Genomic DNA, 20,557 nt, shown 5'->3' on the forward strand with positions numbered 1-20,557 from the left:
CTTCCTGATGCCTCGTTCTGCCCCTCCACAATCCCACTGGGAGTTCCAGCCTGGTTCCGTGCACCCGCTCCCCACCTCCGACGTGAGCTCTCCCGCCTCCGACTTCATCCGAGCATCCCAACTGCTCATGTGGTTCTGAAGGTCAGGTTAGGTTTGTGGATAATCTGGACACAAATAATCAGGATAATCTGTGTTTCTTATCTCCCTTCCCAGACTAGACGCTGCCTGGGGGTGGGAACCTGGTCTTCATACTCCTTTCTTAAGGAAGACCTACCATTTAGGGTTTTTTAAAAATCCTCACCATTGGCTACTCCCCTCAACCCATCACCTGACCAAAAGAGGCGCTCCGTTAAGTGCTGACTTCCGTGCTGTAGACCATAGATAAGTATTGCTCTGCTCACTGAGGGCCTTGCTAGGCACAGGGGTAAGAGTGTAAGGAAGCGTAGGGCTTGACCTTAGGATGGAAAAGTGCGTAAACACTGTGGGCAGAGGCAGAGACATGGAATAACTGGATGCCCTGTCCCGCCGCATCTGCCCTCTCCCCAGCCAGAGGCATGAGGGGCTCAGGAGGGGCTGACGGAGGTCATCTCCAAACCCCGTCCCCAAAAGGCCTGCACCTGCCGAGCCCCCCGAACCCACAGGGGACTCCTGGGGGCCTCCTCGGGGCAGGCAGAGCTCCTCCTGCCCTGCCCACAGCCAGCAGCTGGTGGTTTAAAATCCTCAGAGCTAAGATGAGTTTTTAGCCTGAAGGTCACAGACTGTAGGATTAGCCCTGTAGCCACTCGCTCATCCCTCAGTAACCAGAACAGCTGTTGAACCCTGCTCCTCCCCAACACCCTTACAGAGGCTTGAGACTATGATTAAGTCACCCCCCAGCTCTCTCTTCTTCAGGCTGTAGCCACCCCCTCCTCCCGTGGGTATCATTTCCTGAGCCCCGCTACTGTTGTAAAACACCTATTATTCACCCTCCATTCCCTCCAAGTTCTCCTCAGGCCGCTGAAATCCTGGGGTCCTGGGCAGACGCTGGCATGGGCTCCCTGACCTGGTTGCATCTGTGCAGGGCCTGAGCAGGGACAGCTCTCAACGTCCACGACCTCCCGGGGCTGATGCCACGCCCTGTGAGAGAAGACTTCTCCTCTGATCACCAGCCAGGAGCCTAAGAACACCACGAGCCCCAGGCTGGATGGCGGGTGGAAGCATTAAGGGGCGCTCAGGCTGAGCAGCTCTCAGCGGGCAAGCGGAGGGAAGGAGCGGGCCAGGGCGAGCTCCTGGGGTCGCTCTACTGCACCAGGGAACTCGTGTAAGGGAATTTGTGACCCTCAATCAGTTCGCCTGGGGAATCAGGAATCGCCCACCAGAGCAGGTACAAGGGGGTATCAGGACCTGCAGCCCCACCAGATCACGGAGGGGGGGGGCGGGGGGGCTCCCTTCCCCAAAGGAATGAGACTAAGCCCTGGCAGGACTCTGCTTCTAGATGGTTCCAGGAAAGTAGGGAACAGACGCCCAGCCGAGGCAGTGTTTGGGGCGCAGGCAGAGACACGGGGGTGGGGGGCGGGTCTGGTCTCCGACTCCGGGTGCAGTGGGAATGGTCCGCTCAGTGACCTCAGCCAGCCTGCCAGGGGCAGTGGGGCCGGCCCTTCTGGGAAAGGGGCCAAGCGAGACGCATGGGCCAAGATGGGCGAGGGAAGAGGGAGGGGTGCGGAGCACTACAGACAGTCCAACACCGGAGGGGAGACCGAAGACAGAGACAAAAGATGGCTTACTTTTGAGAGGCGCTTGTGAGACTAAGACCATGCATGCAAAGAAGGTATTTGGGAGATGGGGGGGGGGGGGAAGAAGAGGAAGAACAAGAAATCAAACGACAAATTCAGGTGGGAAGCCAGCTCCCGAGCCTCCCGGGGTCCCTCCCCTTCCCAGGGCCTGTGAGTCCAGCAGGTAAGAGAAGCTCTTAAAGGAGCATCTAGGCAAAGACATCTCCTGCTTCCCAAAGGACTAAGGGGGTGGGGGAGAAGAAAGTCTCTGGGAACCATAAGTGGCCAGGTACCCAGGGCTTACTTTATGCCCCTCCTTAGGCAAAGGCCCGGGGCTCAGGTGGCAACTCTGACACACTTGGGAGGGATGGAGAGCCCTGTCACCGTCCTCTTGGCCAGTTGAGTACCAAGTAGGTTATTACCAAAGGTCAGGCAGGGTGATGGCCAGGGCGGAGGTTAAAACGGCATTCCGCAACCTTCCCTGAGGACTCCCTTCCTGGCACTACAGTTGTCCCAAATAAAGTTCCCTTCCACCCCAAATTTGGAAAAGGTAGCAGGGCTAAACAGATGACCCCTCCTGACCCCCAGAGCACCTCTCCACCAAGTCTCAAGGCCCGTGAGGCTCCCTAGCCCCTAAAGAGAGATAACGGTCATTGCGGAGTCATTTTTCCAGCTCCCGGGGCGCTCTCGGAGTGCTTAGATGAGACGATACAATTTAACTAGGGTCTCTCTCCCCTGCTGGCCCCGCCTCGCCTCACTGAATCAAGGCTATCTCTGGGACACTAGGGGCCGGTCAATCACGTCAGGTCCCTGGATGACGGGTTCTCTGCTTCACTGTCCCCCCAATGCCAGCTTCCCTGCAGCCAGCCAATGAACAAGGACAGAGTCCCCGGTGGGGTCTGGCTCACCTTGGAGTTCTTGCCACCGCTGCGGCCGGACTGCGAGGGGCAGCTGCGCTGCACGCCCTGCTCCGGCGTGGACGGGGACTTGTCCGAGGAGTGGTCTGAGCCCTTCTCCACCATGCTGTCTCCGTCCGGGTTCTGAGGGGGTGGCGAGCGAGACCGCTTCCGGAGGATGGGGGAGCAGGCCGGCGTGCTGCGGTTGGAGTTACTGGCAGTGCTGCAGGGGCAGACAGAGAGAGGGGGCGGGGTGGAGAGGGAGGGGGAGGAAAGACAAGCAGTCAGTGACTGAAGGCCAAAGACGGGTCCCAACGAGCCAGCTCAGGGAGCCAGGGTTCGGGGCTGGGGAGAAATAGGGAGCAAAGGGCCCAGCTATGGACTTGCTGCACCATAATACTGCTGCTGGCCAGGAGGGGGCGGTGGTGTCCACATGAAATGGAAATAGCAATAGGAAGGGGTAAGAAGGGCAATTAGACATGGAGAGATTCGTTCACCCAGCCATCCATCCGACCATCTGTCTGTCCATCCATCCATCAGATACTGTCAGGACACCCCCGCCCCCCCATTATATGCCAAGAACTGTCTAGGGAACACGGAATTTAAGATCTGAAAGGCTCATCAGAGGTGATATCAGTACTATCAGCTCATTTTATACATGCTGCAAAATCCAGTTTCTGCATTTGGTTTTGGAGATATTTGCCCATAAAAATAACAAAAATAATCCCACTTTCCAAAGCATTCACAACATATTATTTCACTGGGTCCTTAAATCATTCCATCAAGGTAGTAATGACGAGTGCCATAAGACCAGCGTGTGGCAGAGAGAATCAAGCGTCCTCTGATCACAGAGGGCTTGGAATTCACTTGCAAAAGGTACCTCGTACATCCCACCGTACCAAATCCCCTCACGTCAAGGCTTATAAAACTGTGTAAATATTTAGCTTGTGTTCTTAATGGACTAGAGGAGATGAAGAAAGGAAGAGGAGAGGAAAATTAAGTGCAGTTAAGTTCTAACAGGTGTTTGCTTTGCTCTGAGAGAATGGAGGAAGGAAAGAGACGGGGGAAGGAAAGGTTATGGAGGAAAGAGACGGGAAACAGGAAGGAAAGTCCACGTGAGACTGGAAAGCCAAAGCAGCATGCGGGGAGGGGGTGAAAAGCCCAAGGCCTGGCACAGGGCAGTCAGGGCAGGCTTGGGGCTCTGGGCACAGCCGGATGGATGCGAGGCTGTCAGGGCCCCAGGAAGCACCCTGGGAAGCTGCATCCCCACCTTCCCTCAGCGAGTGGAGTGCAGGGCAGGGAACACTACCATTTGCATGAAGATCCAGCTGCAACCTCAGATGTCTCACTGGACCCATCTGCAATGAAAACCACGCCCCTTTCAGCAGAAGCTTCCACCTGGGGATCCTTGGCAGAGAGAAAAGGAAGGAAGCCCAAAGGCCCAAACCAGCAAGTGCGGGAGGAGGGCAGCAGTGGGGCGAGGGCAGGGCTCTGACTTTTGGAAGGAAACGGATGGAGAGAAGAAACAAAAGGAGACCAGAGTAAAGGAAGCCAAATGTGACCAGAGGGCGTATGGGGACACTAAGGCCGAATGTTTTGCTTCATCCCCAAACAGAATTTGAATTTGGAAACTCAGTTATAATACCAACAACAACTGTGATTCAGAAAGCGGCTCTTCAAGTTCTCACCCCACCGCCAACATCCGCATCGTCTCCGACTTCTGAACTCACCTACTACCATCTCCAGCCAAACCCTGGACAAAGGAAACTACGTTCTTCTCCCTCGGTTGGAAGAGCTGGGCCTTCGAAGAGCAGCAAGTGGCTCCTGGGACCCGTCCGGGGGTGGGGGCTGGGGGCCTCGGGATGGGCCGAGGAACAGAATCAGGCGCTCACCTCTCTGGGGGCAGCCCCGCCCCCTCTCTCGGGCCAATCGCAACCCACGGCCAAACACTCCAGGGCTGAAGCCGTCTCCTGGCACTGCCTCACTGGAAGGACAGCCAGGACCTCTGCCCCTCACCTCAACTAGTTTGCTCCGAGAAGCGAGAGCAAGGGTGTGGATGACACCAAGTGCACGCCTGTCTCGGACACGCGAACACACAGCTGGGCTCCTGTCTTTTCCCGAGATAAGGGACATCCTCACACATGGTGATTCCAGACCCAGGAATAGAAAGGAGCTCCCTTTACCCTTCCTCAAACTCTGAATCCCTGAGAAAACTGCCTGTTGAGGAAAGATTCGAGCAAAGGGTAGGCAAAAAATTCCAACCGGGAGGAAACTCACCACAACTATCCAAAACCGCGTGAATCTGGGCGCTCGTGGTCGACGTGGCTAGATGTTCTCCCCGCCTAGTGACCCCACATCAGCTGACCCTCCATGTGCCACCCGACGGGCACCAAAAACTCTGCTTTCAACACTTCAGTCAACAGACAACTTATACTACCACGTGCCATTTTCCTCTCTCTGCTTCTAAGGCTGTAGATTTGTGTTGCTTTTGAAAATCTCTCCCCTTCTCCCTGATGCCGCACACCTCTCTCTTCCATTCCTCTTGCTGTCTCAGCAGCTGGCTCCTCCCTTGTCCCTCCACCTGAAATTTAGTCCTTCCCCAAAGGTGGGCCCTTCACCACCTGAGCCGTTTCCTGTTTCCCATGACTTCAACTATGCCTGGAAGCAGAGGACTCCTCTACCTGCTTCTGGTCCTGTTAGCTTCAGCCCAGCAACCTGTTGCCACCGTGACATTTCCTCCAAACGTGTCTCACGAGCACCTCAGATGCTCCAAACTGAGTTTGCCGTCTTTCCTCCCAAGCCGCCTCCCACTACTGCCCAATCTCCGTGGCATCCTCATTTCCTAGTCTCTCAAGCTGCAAGCCCATCTCTTGCATCTCACCCCACAGAAAGTGAGCCACTGAATCCCATCAATTCCATTTCCCTAAAGCTCCCATAACCCATCCTTCCCTTCCACCCCCAGGGCTCGGGTTCAAGCTCTCAACGCCTCTGGCCTAGACTTTTCTAATAACCTTCTAAGTAGTTTTCTCCTCTCCTTTCCTCTTTCATGCCCATTCACACCTTTGTCCTTGAATCTTTCTAAATAAAAGCCTGATACTATCTTTCTGCCCCCTACTAGCGTTCCTATTAAAGTCCAAAATCCTCAGAATAGAATTCAAAGCTCTCTACTGAAAATAATTTGACACTTCCCTAGATCTCAATACTTTCTCCCTGTACTCGCTCAAAGGGTGCCCATCTTCTCCTCCTACTTATCTTCCCCTGGTTTTCTTAATACACATTCTTCTTCCCCTGTCCCCTCCCTTCCCAACGGCTCACCACTTGTGCGTGAAGCGCCCTCTCCCTTCATATGTACCCAGTGGAGTCCTGTTCATCCTTTAAGACCCATGTCAAACCCCACCTTCTCCAAAAAGCTTCTGTAAACCTCCACCACTGAACTGACCAAAGCATTTAACACTTTGGTGTTTAACACTTCACTGGTGTTAAAGTGAAGACCTTCACGCTCCTGGACGCACACCTCGGAGCCTCCTCCCTGCTCAACGGGACGCTCTGTAAGTAGTATGAGCTCAGCTAACGCCTGAAGCGAGTCTCATTCTAGTGCACACCCACGGCTTTAACAACCCCCAGGATCACGACAGCTCCCAAATCTGCACCTCCAACCTGCTAATATTAATACAAACAGCTAGAAGTTTAGCAGTGCTTATGAATTCCTGGCACAGTGGCAAGCATTTATTAAGGCATTCTCTCATTTAATCTTCCCACCAAACTGTGAAGTATTAATGGATATTACCAGTCCTGTTTTTCAGGTGCTAAATTGAACGACTGACAGACTAAGTAGTTTGCCCAGGGTCACACACATGGGTAAGTGGCTGGAGAGGCCTAATCAAACATAGGCCTATCTGATTATAGAGCTTGTTCCCAGAACCAAGCGCTCAGTAATGTCTGTTTGCTGGGTGACGAGACAGGAGGATAGAGGAACAGGATTGATGGGGAGCTGAACGGATGGAAAGAAAGAAGGAATCAACTTTCGGCCTCTAGCCTTCCATCCATTCTCTATTTCACTGTCAAAATGAACTTTCCACAAAAAGTAAATGGGTCATTTTTGGCCCTCCTCTGCCCCTGGTTAAAGCTCTCTATGCTTTTCTATCTCCCTGGAATAAAATCTGAACTCCAAACTATGATACAGAAGTTCCCCAACTGTCAACTCCAAGCTGCCTTTGAAAGCTCCGGCTTGGCTACTTCTCCCAGGACACACTCGGACTCCGCCACCAATCAAGGCCTATTCACGGACCCCCTGCCACTCTCCATCACTCCTGCACGTTTTATCAGTCTTTCCCACCCAACACTTACACTCAAGACTAAGCCCAAGTATTGCCCTCACGCCCCACCCCATGCTCCACCTCCCCTCTGATCCTTCGCTAAACAAGAAGAAATGTGAGGAGCTACTACAGCCCTAACTCGGCAGAATCACAGCTAGACTCGTTCGAGTCCTAAAACTCTTACTTTTACTAAGCTTTCTTATTTATTATTTTTTCCTTTGGCCACGCTGTGCGGCTTGTGGGATCTTAGTTCCCTGACCAGGGATGGAACCCGGCCCGCGGCAGTAAAAGTGCCAAGTACTAACCACTGGACCGCCAAGGAATTCCCCCTAAAACTCTTTTAAAAGGCACTCCATCATCCTACAGATTCGGACGTCCTGCTGAGCAAATAAAACCAATTCTTATGAATCTCATAACCTGTAACACAGTTTTTTCAACAAACTCTACAATGTGTGCCATTAATCTGATCCCGCCACCCTTATTAACAATAGTATTACATTATATTTCAAAATCCTTGGATTTTAAAGCTAAAAATGACCTTAGGTTTGCTGTAGAAAGAAAGGAAGACACGGATTTTGGAAGGGCTATTGGAGTAAGACCGCCCCCACTTCAGATTTCAGAATTAACATAGCCAACTCTTAACTTCACATATAAGAAACCTGAGAAATAGAGGTTAAAGGTTAAGTGCCTGGCCAAGGGGATAGGACTGCACATCTGGATCTTCTGTTCCACAAACATTTACTGAGCACCTGGCATAATACTAGGCGTTCAAGTTCATACTGATGAGTCAAAAGTATCCTTGTGCTTAGGACATTATCATCTGGAAGAGCTAGACACGTATTCCCCTCATTTTAATATAAGCAACAAGTGGTGTGACAGGAGAGAGGAAAGGAATCTCAGTCAGAGGTCAAGAAAGACTTCCTTGAAGATACGGCCCTTGAGACTTAAGCTGGGTCCTGAAAAATGTGTCAGAGTGAGCCAGGTGAAGGGCGTGGTAGTAGGAGGGAAGAGACAGTTCCTGAAAAAAAAAAAGACAACCCACAAAAACCAAAACAACAGCATGAACAAAGGTATGAAGGCCTAAAACAGCATGGAGTACACAGAGCAGTACAAGGAACTGTGTGTTTTTGAAACATAACATACTTGAGCGAATGTTTAAGAGATTCTTGTCCTCATCAACTCTCCCCAGTAACAGGTCAGCTGAAACACCCCCAACCACCTTCAACCCACTGCAAGGGGCCCAGAGGTCATTCACTAACTTCCCGTCTCTCCTATTTTATTTCATTACTATTATTTTTTTTGATACGGACCTTATTTTTATTTTTTTTATAAATTTGTTTTTGGCTGCGTTGGGTCTTCGTTGCTGCGCACGGGCTTTCTCTAGTTGCGGCGAGCGGGGGCTACTCTTCACTGTGGTGCGCGGGCTTCTCATTGCAGTGGCTTCTCTTGTTGCAGAGCAGGGGCTCGAGGCACGGGCTTCAGTAGTTGTGGCACGCGGGCTCAGTAGTTGTGGCTCACGGGCTCTAGAGCACAGGCTCAGTAGTTGTGGCGCACGGGCTTAGTTGCTCTGCGGCATGTGGGATCTTCCCGGACCAGGGCTGGAACCCGTGTCCCCTGCATCGGCAGGCAGATTCTTAACCACTGCGCCACCGGGGAAGTCCGATACGGACCATTTTTAAAGTCTTTATTGAATTTGTTACAATGTTGCTTCTGTTTTATGTTTTTTGGTTTTTTTGGCCACGAGGCACGTACGATCTTAGCTTCCCGACCAGGGATCAAACCCGCACCCCCTGCAGTGGAATGCGAAGTCTTAACCACTGGACCGCCAGGGAAGTCCTCCATCTCTCCTATTTTAAAACCTCCATTAAAGACTATGTCACTCCTCCCCTGGTTACTTTGCTAACAAACAGTGCTTCCTTAATTCTGGCCACAGTATCTCATGCTACACTTTGATCCTGCTTCCCATAGTTAGGTCTGGCTGAAGTCCCTGAGAAACAGGGGCACATGGAAAGAGGACCAAGGCTCTTGGGCTTTCTGTGGCGACCCTCCTGGCCGCATCTCCCACCCCCACTCGAGACGTGGGAGCCACGGCCCCGGTCTGCTTGGCCTTCTGTTCCCATCCTTCTGCCTGTGTAGTCCTGCAAGCCAGCTCCCTGATCAGCCACCCACACAGTTTCAGACCCCCGAGCAGAGCTGGATAGTCAGCTGGTGTCCCAGTGCTCTTCATTTTTTTTTAAAATAAAATTTATTTATTTATTTATTTTTGGTTCTGTGCCGGGTCTTTGTTGCTGCGTGCAGGCATTCTCTAGTTGTGGCGAGCGGGGGTTACTCTTCGTTGCGGTGCGCGGGCTTCTCATTGCGGTGGCTTCTCTTGCTGTGGAGCACGGGCTCTAGGCGCATGGGCTTCAGTAGTTGTGGCACGTGGGGCTCAGTAGTTGTGGCTTGTGGGCTCTAGGCACGCAGACTCAGTGGCTGTGGCTTGCGGGCTTAGTTGCTCCGTGGCATGTGGGATCTTCCCGGACCGGGGCATGAACCCGTGTCCCCTGCATTGGCAGGCGGATTCTTAACCACTGCGCCACCAGGGAAGCCCTCCAGTGCTCCTCATTTAAGTTAACTTGTTTGCTTGCAGCAAAGTTAACTGTTTCTGCCCCAGGGATTTCAAGATATGTACCTGTCGCTCCACCCCCAGAGGCTCCTTTCTGGCTCTCAGGCCACTGTGGGTTCCGGCCCTGGCTCATTCCCAATCACACCCCCTCCTTCCTACCCCTGGACACTTCATGTTCACTCTATGGTTCGCCCTGAGCCCAGCTCTGCCATGACCTGGATGATCAAACGTACGGCTGTCACAACTTCAGTGCCCCATACTGGTAATTTTTTAAAGACTGCCTAATACATTCCAGTGCACCCCACCCCAATAGAAAGAGCATTTAATTAGAAATGTAGAAAGCCAGTTTCAAATGAAACGTTTGTTTGCTGAAGGCCTGCTTGGGCCCTGCAGGGTCAGGATTAATTGCTAGTGTGCAGTGTAAGCAGGCTCAGCGTTGAGTCCCAGCTTTGCCACTTGCTGTGTGACCCCGACCTCTAAGCCTTATTTTTCTCATCAGACAAATGAGAGATAATAATACCTACCTCAGAGGATTGTTGTGTTAAGTGAAATAACGTAAGTGAAATCTTCAGCGCGGTGCCCGATACATAATGAATGATCAATAACTATTTCTGAGCTGCTCTTATTAAGAAGGTTTTTGTTCCTCTCTGTAAAAAGTGGAATAATTATCCTTGCCCTTCTTCCTCAGACGGTTATATGGACATGCTTTGAATGCTCCCAAACATTACTTCCCATAGGAGGGACCAAATCTACATGGGGTGCTCTCTTGAAGTGCAAAATCCCAGCTCCACCCCCACTCAATAAATGACAATCTCCAGGGGATGGTCTTACGAATCCACATTTTAAACAAGCACCATAGCTCATTCTGATGCACCCCAAAATTTAAGAACCAGTGTTCCCAAGGACTAAACCATATAAGGATCAAGGGATCAGTGACCGTATCTGCCCCAGATGACAGAAACCTGCTTATAACTCTCTTGAGCGCATCAGCTATTCAGTGTCCGCCGGGTGGGTGGACTCGCTGTAACAGAAAGTCAGTTGAGCTTGTCAGAGGAAGCGCCAATGGAAGAGACCCCCGGGCTGCTGGGGAGTGGGCTTGAAGGTGTGGTTCTCAATGTAATACTACGACTCAGCACACCTTCTTTTGGTGCAGGAGCCTAACAATTATCATTAGATCCCACGCCCACAGCCATATTACAAACACCGCTCCCCTCCCTGCCTTTAGTAGCATCTAGTTAAAGCGGATTCCGATATCGAGCGCTTCCTAATTCCTAACAGCTGACTATTCTGTTATCTAGCTATGCCCGCCCCCATCCCCATGCCAATTCTGAAGTTTCATCAGTAATCCTCCTCAGCTCTTTATAATAGCACTGCAAATATCCATGCAAATTAGCCAGCTCCACTTTGAATTTTCCCACAGCACATGTGCCGGTGTCTGAGATAGGATGGCCATAGGTGTATTTGCATAATAGTTGCATGAAATTTACATGCTTCCTGCAAATGCCTCCATTAGATCTGTCCACCTAAACTGGTTCCAAATTCAGAGTTGACGAGGATTCCCTGAAGATGGTTGTTTTTCAATCCCTTTCTGTATTCCTGCTTGTCACTTAGTGTCTCTGTACCCATAAATCCACAGCACGGTAGATGGGAAGGGCAGACCCAACCAGAACTTTGCAGAGGAGGAAAAATAGCCCAGATCACAAATCCCAGCTGGGCCCCAAATTCCCCTTGGGCCAAAATACCAAGTCAATTAGAAAAAAAATTTCCCAGGCCTGCTTCAGTTCTTGTTATGATGTCCCGGAGCTCCAGGTCTTGGCCCCCTTTACCCATGAAAATAAAACAACAGTCTCAGGTCCCCAAGGGATGATTGTTGCAGAGAAAGAGTCAGAGTCCTCTTACTGTTATGGATGGAAGCACAGGCCCAGGGAGGTGATGTGACTGTCCAGCAAGGGGTTAACAGGCAGCTGGACAGAGTGCTCAGCAGTGTAAGTCTCAGTAGCTTTTTCCCCCCATGCTTTTTAGGATACTGGATGGGGTGGGGTTTTGAAAGGATGGAAAAATGTACTATTGTTTCTCCTAAGAGGAGCTCCTGGTGACCATGCATAGAACTCACTCTTTGAGAGCCTATCACTTAGAATCTAAACCTGGCAACCACTCTGCCATTGGGTCCAATTCCTTCTCTCAGGGAGAAAAAGCCAACTGTGCTTTTTCTGTCAAACTGTGATTACCTGGTTGAAGAAAGGGGCCAGACAGCTTCTGAAGAGATGCCTTTTTGTTGTTGCTGGGGTTTTTTGTCGGTTTGTTTATGGCATAGAGGTTCTCTTCCCAACTTATGCTAAAGCAGGTCTCTCCCAGCCTGGTCCCAGCATGCCACACTTTGGCCTGGATGTAGCATCGTGTTGCATTTCAGCAAAGGGCAGGCAAGGAGAGGAATCCTGGGATAATGCCTTTCTTTCCTAACACAGTTCATACAGGGCAACTGCAGAGCCTGACACTGAGCAGGCCTCCCTCCACTGCTGAGAGAGCAAGATTTAGACAGAGATGAACATCTCGCTCCCTCTCTTCTGTTCTAGTAACTTGCTGAAATGCCCCAGCGGCTTTCCAAGTTGGGCCTTTGGGTGAAATACACACAGTGTTCAGGGAGAGGTTCTGTCTGAAATTTGGAGCCAAGAAGGTGGAACTAGACTGTTGCCAGGTCAGACCATGGGCAGAGACACCTTACAAATGGAAGCCTGACAATTCTCCAGACTCACTATCTGGCCACTGGTCATCCAAACATTGGTTCACAGGGTCCACATGGCCCAGGCCCCACCCTCTCTCTGCACTGTGCCCCTCATTGGTCCCCATCTCTGTAGATAATTCAGGGCACTTCTTATGGCCAGTAAGTTCCATGGACCCATTCTTCCTTCCCTATCTTGTTCAAGTACCTATGGAAAGCTAATTTTTTTAAATCTTACAAAGGGAATGAAAGGTGGCAGAGCCCATCCAAAACATCTGCAGCCAGCTTCCAGGTACACCTTCTAGGTACATTCTAGATACATTCTCATTAGGGAGCTACTTAAGCCCGGAAGGAATTACTTGTGGGGAAAGTCTTAGCGGTGACTTCAGTTGTTGATGAACTTATTAACTGAGCAATTCATGAAAGGGCAAGGTACATGGAAAGCGTCTGGCCAAGGAGAAAGGCAGAAGAACATCAGTTACCCTACTCTTGGTGTTCTTGGTCCAGAGAGGTGATAGGTGAAGACAGGGCTGGAGAACGGGCAAAGGTTGTCTGCCTTTCCAACACAAGCCAAGGAGAGATCGCTCATCACAATGGCTGCAGCCTCCATGCACCCTACTCCCCCACTCCCTGGCTTTCCTACAGCTTCTGTTCAGCCCAGAGTTTGGAATTCAATCCAGGAACAGGCATGACAAACACTATTTTTCATTTCCATGGAGACCAGGGCCCGCAATAGAACCAAGACTCCATGCCTGAAATGCCAAAACAGCCTGACCCACTTTTCCTCCTTCCTACAAAAACAAAATAAGTTTGTTTGGGTCCTGCCAGAGCTGAGGGAGAAGCCAGGGCTCCAGTTATCTCTATGGACATTTCGAAGAGGAACAAATGATGATAACCTTTGAAAACTCTGATGACGCTACAGAACCACGGTCAGAAGTCAGAGGCAGACATGAATTGTTCTGCACAAAGGTTCACAGGCCGCACCCTATCCATCCTGTGTCCTTGTCCTAACCTTCTGGAGGGATGGACTTAATGACTAGCAATCCAATTCCTGGGATCCAAACTCAGGGATCTGTTTCCTCAACTTTCTCTTGTACCACTTCCTCCCTCACTCTATTCTGGCCTCCTTGGACCTTTCTGCCCCTCCAACACACCAAGTTCACCCCTGCCACAGAACTCTCACTCTAGAGTTTTGAATTTTGATTCCTTTTCAACTTTTAGATCAAAGTTCAAATGTCACCTCCCCCAAGCAGCCTGTCTCAAAGGGCTACTGCATCTACCGCAGCCTCCCTGTCTCCAGGCCATCACGATCACGTCGTGCCATTTCCCACCTTCACGGCACTTATCCGGAGCTGAAGCAGTCTTATTTTTTGTTGCTGAGTTGCTTACACTAGATTGAACACTCCATGGGGGCCAGGGCCTTGTCTACTGTGTGGTTCCCCAGTGCCTCTAGCTCAATGCCTGGGGATCACAGATATGTACTGCATGAATAAAGGAAGGCACTCATTTTAAAGCCCCTGTTCAGCCACTCTGTTAGATATTGCTTTCTTAAGCCTGCCCCAAGTCTGCCTTCTTATAACAGCCCAATGGTTCTTGTTCTGACTTCTGTATCCATGAAAACTAAAATTTGACATCACTTCCAGACTTTGCTGGCCTGATCACTTTGTCTAGACGTAAGTGTACATATTTGAGTTTAAATACTGAGCTGTTTTGTGCCCTTGAGAAAAGTCACTTTATCCTTCTGTACACCTGTGTTCCTTGCCTACTGGAGGCTCACAACCTAGCTTACTAGGGTGACTGGAAGAAGCTAAAAACAAACAAACAAAAAACCCCAACTAATTAGACAGTGCATCCCCAAAGTAAAGGGCTTCCTATAATCTGCTCATGGTGGGAAAAAGGGGGTTAGAAGTAGGAAGTCAGTTTCCAGCTAAGGAACTGCATCCTGTTTCTAAATTCTGTCCTGTCCACGAGGCAAAGACAAGGGATGAGAATACAAATTGCTGGTATCCACATCTTCAGCTAGTCCCCACTTCCACAGGGCTAGGAGGATACAGACTTAACATGAAGTTGAAGATGCTGAAATTAAACACAGGAACTTACTGGTGGTGTACAACTTCCTTTCTCTGAGTTTGTTCACAGCAGGATAAACACCTAACATTTGGGAAACAGTCCTGCCGGATTCACAGGCAGTGTTGACCGAACTGCTCTCTGACAGTCTGCAGTCTGGAAGGGGACTTAGTGGTCATGTAATCTCACCTCCCACTGGACACAGGAATTTCCTCTTTGAGGCCCTGTCAACAGCCACGTCCCCCCACCCCCACTTCAGGCTTCCTAGGAGAGAGCACCCATTAGGTGGCCGCACATGTGTTGGAACAGCTCCAAAGGGACTTAATTTTAAGCGCCATCGTCCTTACTTCTCCACGATTCTCCGTGCTCATTCTCCATCCAGCTCTCTCTGAGCTACACAGTTAAGCTGACCCTGTGGATTGGATGTCATTAAACAAGCATCTACTGAACACCTAGCATGTGTCTCCTACTGTGTGATACGTATTCATCCTGAGGGCCCCACAGGGCAGCGACTGTGTCGTGGTTCTTTGTAGATACGCAAGGGTTACATCCACAGTACTAAACATGCTGGGCACACAATAGGGTCTTCATGCGTTTACACTTTTACACTACCAATCTCAGTCAAATCTAAGTACAATCTACCCAAAGTATTTCAGAAGCCTCAACACTCAGGAGAACGGGACCTTGTGAACGTGGAAAGGTGCCAAGCTATTCCAGGCAGCCCCTTCCTTGAAGGAGATTTCCAATCCATTGGGGGGCCACAAATCACCAGAACAAGGCAGGGAGGAGTTCAACTGAATAGAACGTCCAGCTGCTTCTAAGTTTGCTCCACAAGGACCCCCTCCCCCATCCCACGCAAGAGAAACGTTGCTACTAGAACTGAAAGGAACTCGTGCAGGATCCATCCGTCCGTCCAACCATCCAACCATCTGACAAACAGCTGAAGAGAACATGCTCCAGATAATGAGGGAAACAGGCTCTACCTCTAAGGAACCCGCCGTCTATGAGAGAGACAGACATGTAATTAACCCTGCGGTTAAGACCTACTTGGATTCAGTCAAACAGTGCCCCTCATCACCTGTCAAGGGAGCTGGGCAGTCCGACTCGGCCCCTTCGCTGTGTATGATCTGGGGGCAAACCCCTCCTCCCTGAGCTTCGGCTTTCGTTATGCAAGAAGAGTGAGTGTGAATATATCTTAAGCCCCCCACAGAGACAGAGACGTGAGAGGGGGTGACAAAGAGCGTATAAAGGACACACCGCGAACTACTGAGAAGAGCGGCTTCTCCGAGACACAGGGACCCAGATCTACATCTGGCAAAGGATCCAGGAACAAGATCCAGGCTGTCTGGGCCCCTGGTTAACTCAGCATCGGCAGCTTTCCCTCTCGTCAGGGCCACGCCATCTCAGGCGCCAGAGCCCGCTGCCGTGCTTTCAGGAGAAAGTTCCCAGCCGGGCGGGCAGGCTAAGGGGTGTGCAGGGTATATACAGGTGGATGGGGCTAAAGAGAAGCACCCTTCCCTCCCGTCTCTCCTCCCCAACCAAGCCGTTTGAGCCAAGGGTATGGCTCATCCCCTCCAGAACCTATGGATTCAAATCCAGTTCTGACTCACTTTCTGCCAGAGATCAAACAGAAACAGGCTGAAGAATAAACATTATGTTAAAATCATAGAAATTTTAGAACAAAGAGGTCTGTAGGAGGGGTCGGCCAATCTGCCCGGTTGCAAGCAGATACCTATGTCACCCAAGAGAGGCTGTATGCTCATTTAAAATATATTCAGAGTACAAAATTCCAGGGCTTCCACCTCTGATCCTTCTGACTGGCTTCTGCTACCATCAGCAAGTTCTTTATGATTAAAAAAGAAAAAAAAAAAACCTGCTAGAATTCCTTTGGGTGGAATGAATCTAATGCCTCCAACCTATTTTTAGAAGCTTAAAATCATTTCTCCTACATCTCCACCTAATCTTTGTTTAGCGTCTACCTCAAGTGACAGAGAGATAATTAAATGATGATGTAACTCACTTCACCTTAGGACAACTCTTCTTATTTTAAGCTCAATCTGTTTCCTGTGGCTTCCCACCAAAGGTCCTATATCTATCCACCCGCTTGGCAGGTGTAGAATAAATCTCACTCCTCTTCCACATGGCGCTTTTGACGTGGCTCTCAGGCTCCCTCAGTCTTTTCTTCTCCAGACTTGCTGGTCCCTCTGGCCATCCCTCACACAGCACGACTATGGACCCCTTGGCCACTGGGTTCGCTCTCCTCTGAACGAATTCCAGTTCATCTCAATCCCCCTTAAACTGTGGAGCCCAGAAATGGCTGTAGGACAGAAAAGAAGTGCTCTGATGACCTCAGAATAGAGCAGAACCATCACTCCGTGTGCTCTGGAAATCAGAGTGCAAACACAGATTTTTGGAGTCATATTCTGAATCAGAGGAATCTGGAATTAGTCACTCTTCTCTTACGAGTCTCTGGCTACAGCCTCCAGGCTAAGGAGAGCGCGTGCCCGTGTAATGTATGTATGCATCCCTACGAGGGACACTCCCCGCCCCCACCATTCCTTCCCCCAACCAGACACACCCACGTTCCAGTGGGATGAAGAAGAACCCACTCAGTCCTCAGCCCAACTCAGGTGATACTACAATTCGGAACGTTTATATGTATATTTCCAGGCCAGATACAAAACCACAGCCCTTAAGAGATTCTGGAGATGTCACGTCCTTAGCAAATGTTTTCCCGTCTTCTAGTCCAAACATTTGCTCCTTGGACCCTTACTGCCTGACTTACAGAGATGAGGTTTCGCCTGACTGGCCGAGAGCAATACTGTGAGGTTCTGTCTGAGGCCATTAGGAAAACTGAATCCAGCCCTGTCTCATCTGTCACCGGAATAGAAGGGTGCGTGTGTGCGAACACGTGCACAGTGAAGGCTGCTCACGCCCTTCACACTTTCCTAAGGAGGTCTCAGGTAATTATCAGGCCGCTCAAATCAGGACTAACTCATGGGTCAGCAAACTACGACCCACAGGCCAAATCCGGCCTACCACCCGTTTTTGTGTGACCCACAAGCTAAAAATGGTTCTTACATTTTTAAACGGTTGGGGGAAAAAAAAAAAAAAGAATGTCTTGTGACATGTGAAAATTATATGAAAGGGAAATTTCAGAGTCCATAAATAAAGTTTAATTGGGAAAACAGCCACGTGCGTTCATCCTTATACGTCTGTGGCTGCTTCCACTGTACAAAGCATTACAAGAGAGATGGCCTGGCCCACAAAGCCCAAAGTATTCACTCTCTGGCCCCTTACAGAAACACCTAGCAAACCCTAGTCCCACAAAATGTGTGACCTTGAAAGGTCTGTTCTGTGAGTCTGCCTCTCCTCCGTCAAGTTGAAGAGGAGGTACCTGTGTCCCACCGACAAGGCACCTGTGCTTGACGACTCCACAGTGGAAGGAAGGGGCTGCAGGCTGCCTGCTGCCTGCAGAAGAAATTTGTAGGGCCAGGAAAGAGAGGAGGGGTTTTTTTCCAGGTAGGGTGACAGAAGCTCCCACTCCTTCAGTCTCTCCCAGTGGGGTACCCAATGGGGTACGACCGTCCATGGCCTTGACACTGACACTCTCCTGCCAACGGCAGCTCCCCAAAACGTCCCTTTCTCTTCCCTTCTTCCAAAGCCAGCTCTTTCCAGCCCATCCCGAACTTCGCTAACCTATGGAGTGCTGTCCAAGGCAAAGGAGGAAAGCATGCCCACCTTAAGGCTGCCGGGAGAGGAGTGGCGGGAAGCAGAGGGGCCAGGCGGTGTCCACAGAAGCGATCTGCTAACAAGTGTCAGAGAAAGTAAAGAGGCAAAGATCCCTTTCCCCAGCCCTGGCTGGGCGCTTGGCTGAGTCCCCAGGGAGACAGAGCTTCAAGTCCTCCCCTACCCTCCACTTACCTAAATTAAGCAAATAACTAACAATACAAGGAGGCGTGGGGGAGTAAGGCCCCCCACCCCACCACTGGGTATCTATTTTCTGAAAACACAGGGCAAATCTCTGAGCCAAATGCTGGCTAAGCCAAAGAATAAACAAATCTCTTTATTCCCCTGAGATGGGAGCTATTGACTTCCCCTCTGGTGCCCCCCTCCTGCTAGCTGGACCCATCCACCCGTCCCAGGGCTCTTCCCTGCAGGAGGAGCCGGATCTGTCTACATCTGAGAGGGCGGCCTGCCTTCTAACCCTCCAGCCCGCCTCTCCTCCCTTGCTAACCACTGCTCTGGACACCTCTCCCCCACCAGAGGCACCCCAGAGCTAAGTCAGTGGGTGGAGAACAGGAGCACATGGCCTGTCCACACCTCCCCCAGAAGCTCCGGCCAGCTCTCCGTGACGCACCGCTAATGCAATCCTCTGCCCTCTTTTCTCCAAGTTCAGGGACCCTGAATAAGTCTTGCTGGCCAAGGGGACCCCACCAGCCTCAACCCAAGCCCTCCCTCCACCAGCCCCAGGCCCACCCCTCAGTGCTCCAAAGCTCAGCTCGGGCAGTGCTACTCTGAGGGCAGGGCTACTATGACGGAGGTGAGGAAGGGGGGGAGAAAAAAGCCAGGGAGGAAAAAGAATGTGGCATCTCTGCAGCATGATGTCACGCTGGCTGCTTTCAGATCCCCCAACACAGAACAGAAGCAAACAACATGGACTCCAGATTTACTGAGCCGGGAAAGGTTTGTGTTCTCAGCAGCTCCAGCCGCCTGCGCCAGCTGGAAAAAGCACACAGCCAGATAAGACAGGTCCCCCACCCGACCCCTGCATAGGCGCCCCTTCCAAAAAAATGCCTGGAGAAAACAAAGATGGACTGACATATACACACACACAAGCGTCAGCACGAGTGAGCACTAACCTGGCAGCCATTGGGAAGGTAGTGGAGAGCAGGGCAGAGCTCATTCATTCATGCACTGGGCAGTGGGGGGAGGGGGCGGGGAGCGGGGGGCCCTGAGGATGCCGGAGGGCACGCACCTCCATGACCATCCCACAGCCCTGTGGCTAACGGCGGGGGCAGGGCTCTCACAAGCTGGGGGAGCTTCCTTTCTCTGCTGTTTCTAAACGCTCTGGAATTGTTACGCGTGACTCCCCTTGAATTTCTTCCCCCCACCTCCTCTGCGGCCGGTGCCTGGTGTGGTCGTGCGGCCACGCCGAGCCCCTCTCTCCCGGCCCTCACTCCCTTTCTCTCTCTCTCTCTCGGACTCCCTCCCAGACAGCTGTCCCCGAGCTCCTGCACGCACGCGCATAGCGCACAGACACACTCAGACACGCACCCCTCTGGCGCGCAGACACACTCGCACACACGCACGCAGACACGCGCACGCACACCCCGCCGCCTGCCGCTTTACATAATGCAACTCTCTGGTGCACAGTCAGCTTGCCAGCTCTCAATTATTCATGCCGTCCTGGAGGACAGGGCCGCTGGGGCAAGAGCGTTATTTCCTCTCCATCCCCGAATCTGACAAAACACAGGATGATGCCCCTGAGAGATTCTGCTCCCTTCGCCGCCACCAGTTATTTCCCAGGTGTTGCCTATTAGGTCAACCTGTATCAAGGAGGTGATACCAAATCAAAACACAAGTGCCTGGCTCAGAATAGAGCCTTGCACCTTTCAAAGGATGACAGCTGCTCTTACTGCCTGAGCCTCAGGAACAGAGGAAAGGAGGAAGGCGGCACCGGAGACCACAGTCTTTAAAAGAAAATGGCAACGGCCTCTTCAGGGCAGCCTCCCCGACTTCCAAGGCAGCAGGCCGTGATACCTGCAGGTCAGACCCTTAACAAGTAAAACACTTACATTCATGACAAAGCACAGTCATCTGAGTTTTCAAACTCTAAGCAGCACCTCCAAAAATTGTTTTTTTTTTTCCTGTCCATTCACTGGAATGTAACACTAGTACTGAAACAGCCCCCAGATGAATGTTCTTTCAGATGAGGCGTATTCTATTCAGCAAGGATATTAATGAATACTTTGAAAGTCATTCGCGGCTTACAAAGCACTTTCACTCACATTAATTCATTTGATTTCCACAACAATCGTATACATAGGCCTTGTGATGACAACTAACATAAGGATGCTGAGCCCTGGAAAGGTGGAGCGTCCCCACAGCTGGGAATCCAGATCACCTGACCTGAAATCCCATGACACCACAAGTATGACTGTGAGAATTTTGAGTACCACTGTCATCTTTTGAGGGGAGGA

The 20,557-nt window shown here is 51.0% G+C and overlaps 1 protein-coding gene across 1 annotated transcript in view; it reads right to left on the reverse strand.

Annotated features, from left to right (window-relative positions):
• Nucleotides 1-20,557, reverse strand: part of GRAMD1B (GRAM domain containing 1B) — a 176,057-nt gene that overhangs the window by 43,422 nt on the left and 112,078 nt on the right. The window contains exon 3 of the mRNA XM_060017759.1: nucleotides 2,660-2,870. Within this exon, the coding sequence (XP_059873742.1) occupies nucleotides 2,660-2,870 (211 nt within the window). The remainder of the gene's footprint in view (nucleotides 1-2,659; nucleotides 2,871-20,557) is intronic.

Source organism: Delphinus delphis, chromosome 8, assembly GCF_949987515.2.
Source record: "Delphinus delphis chromosome 8, mDelDel1.2, whole genome shotgun sequence".
In the NCBI taxonomy this organism is placed as follows: domain Eukaryota; kingdom Metazoa; phylum Chordata; class Mammalia; order Artiodactyla; family Delphinidae; genus Delphinus; species Delphinus delphis.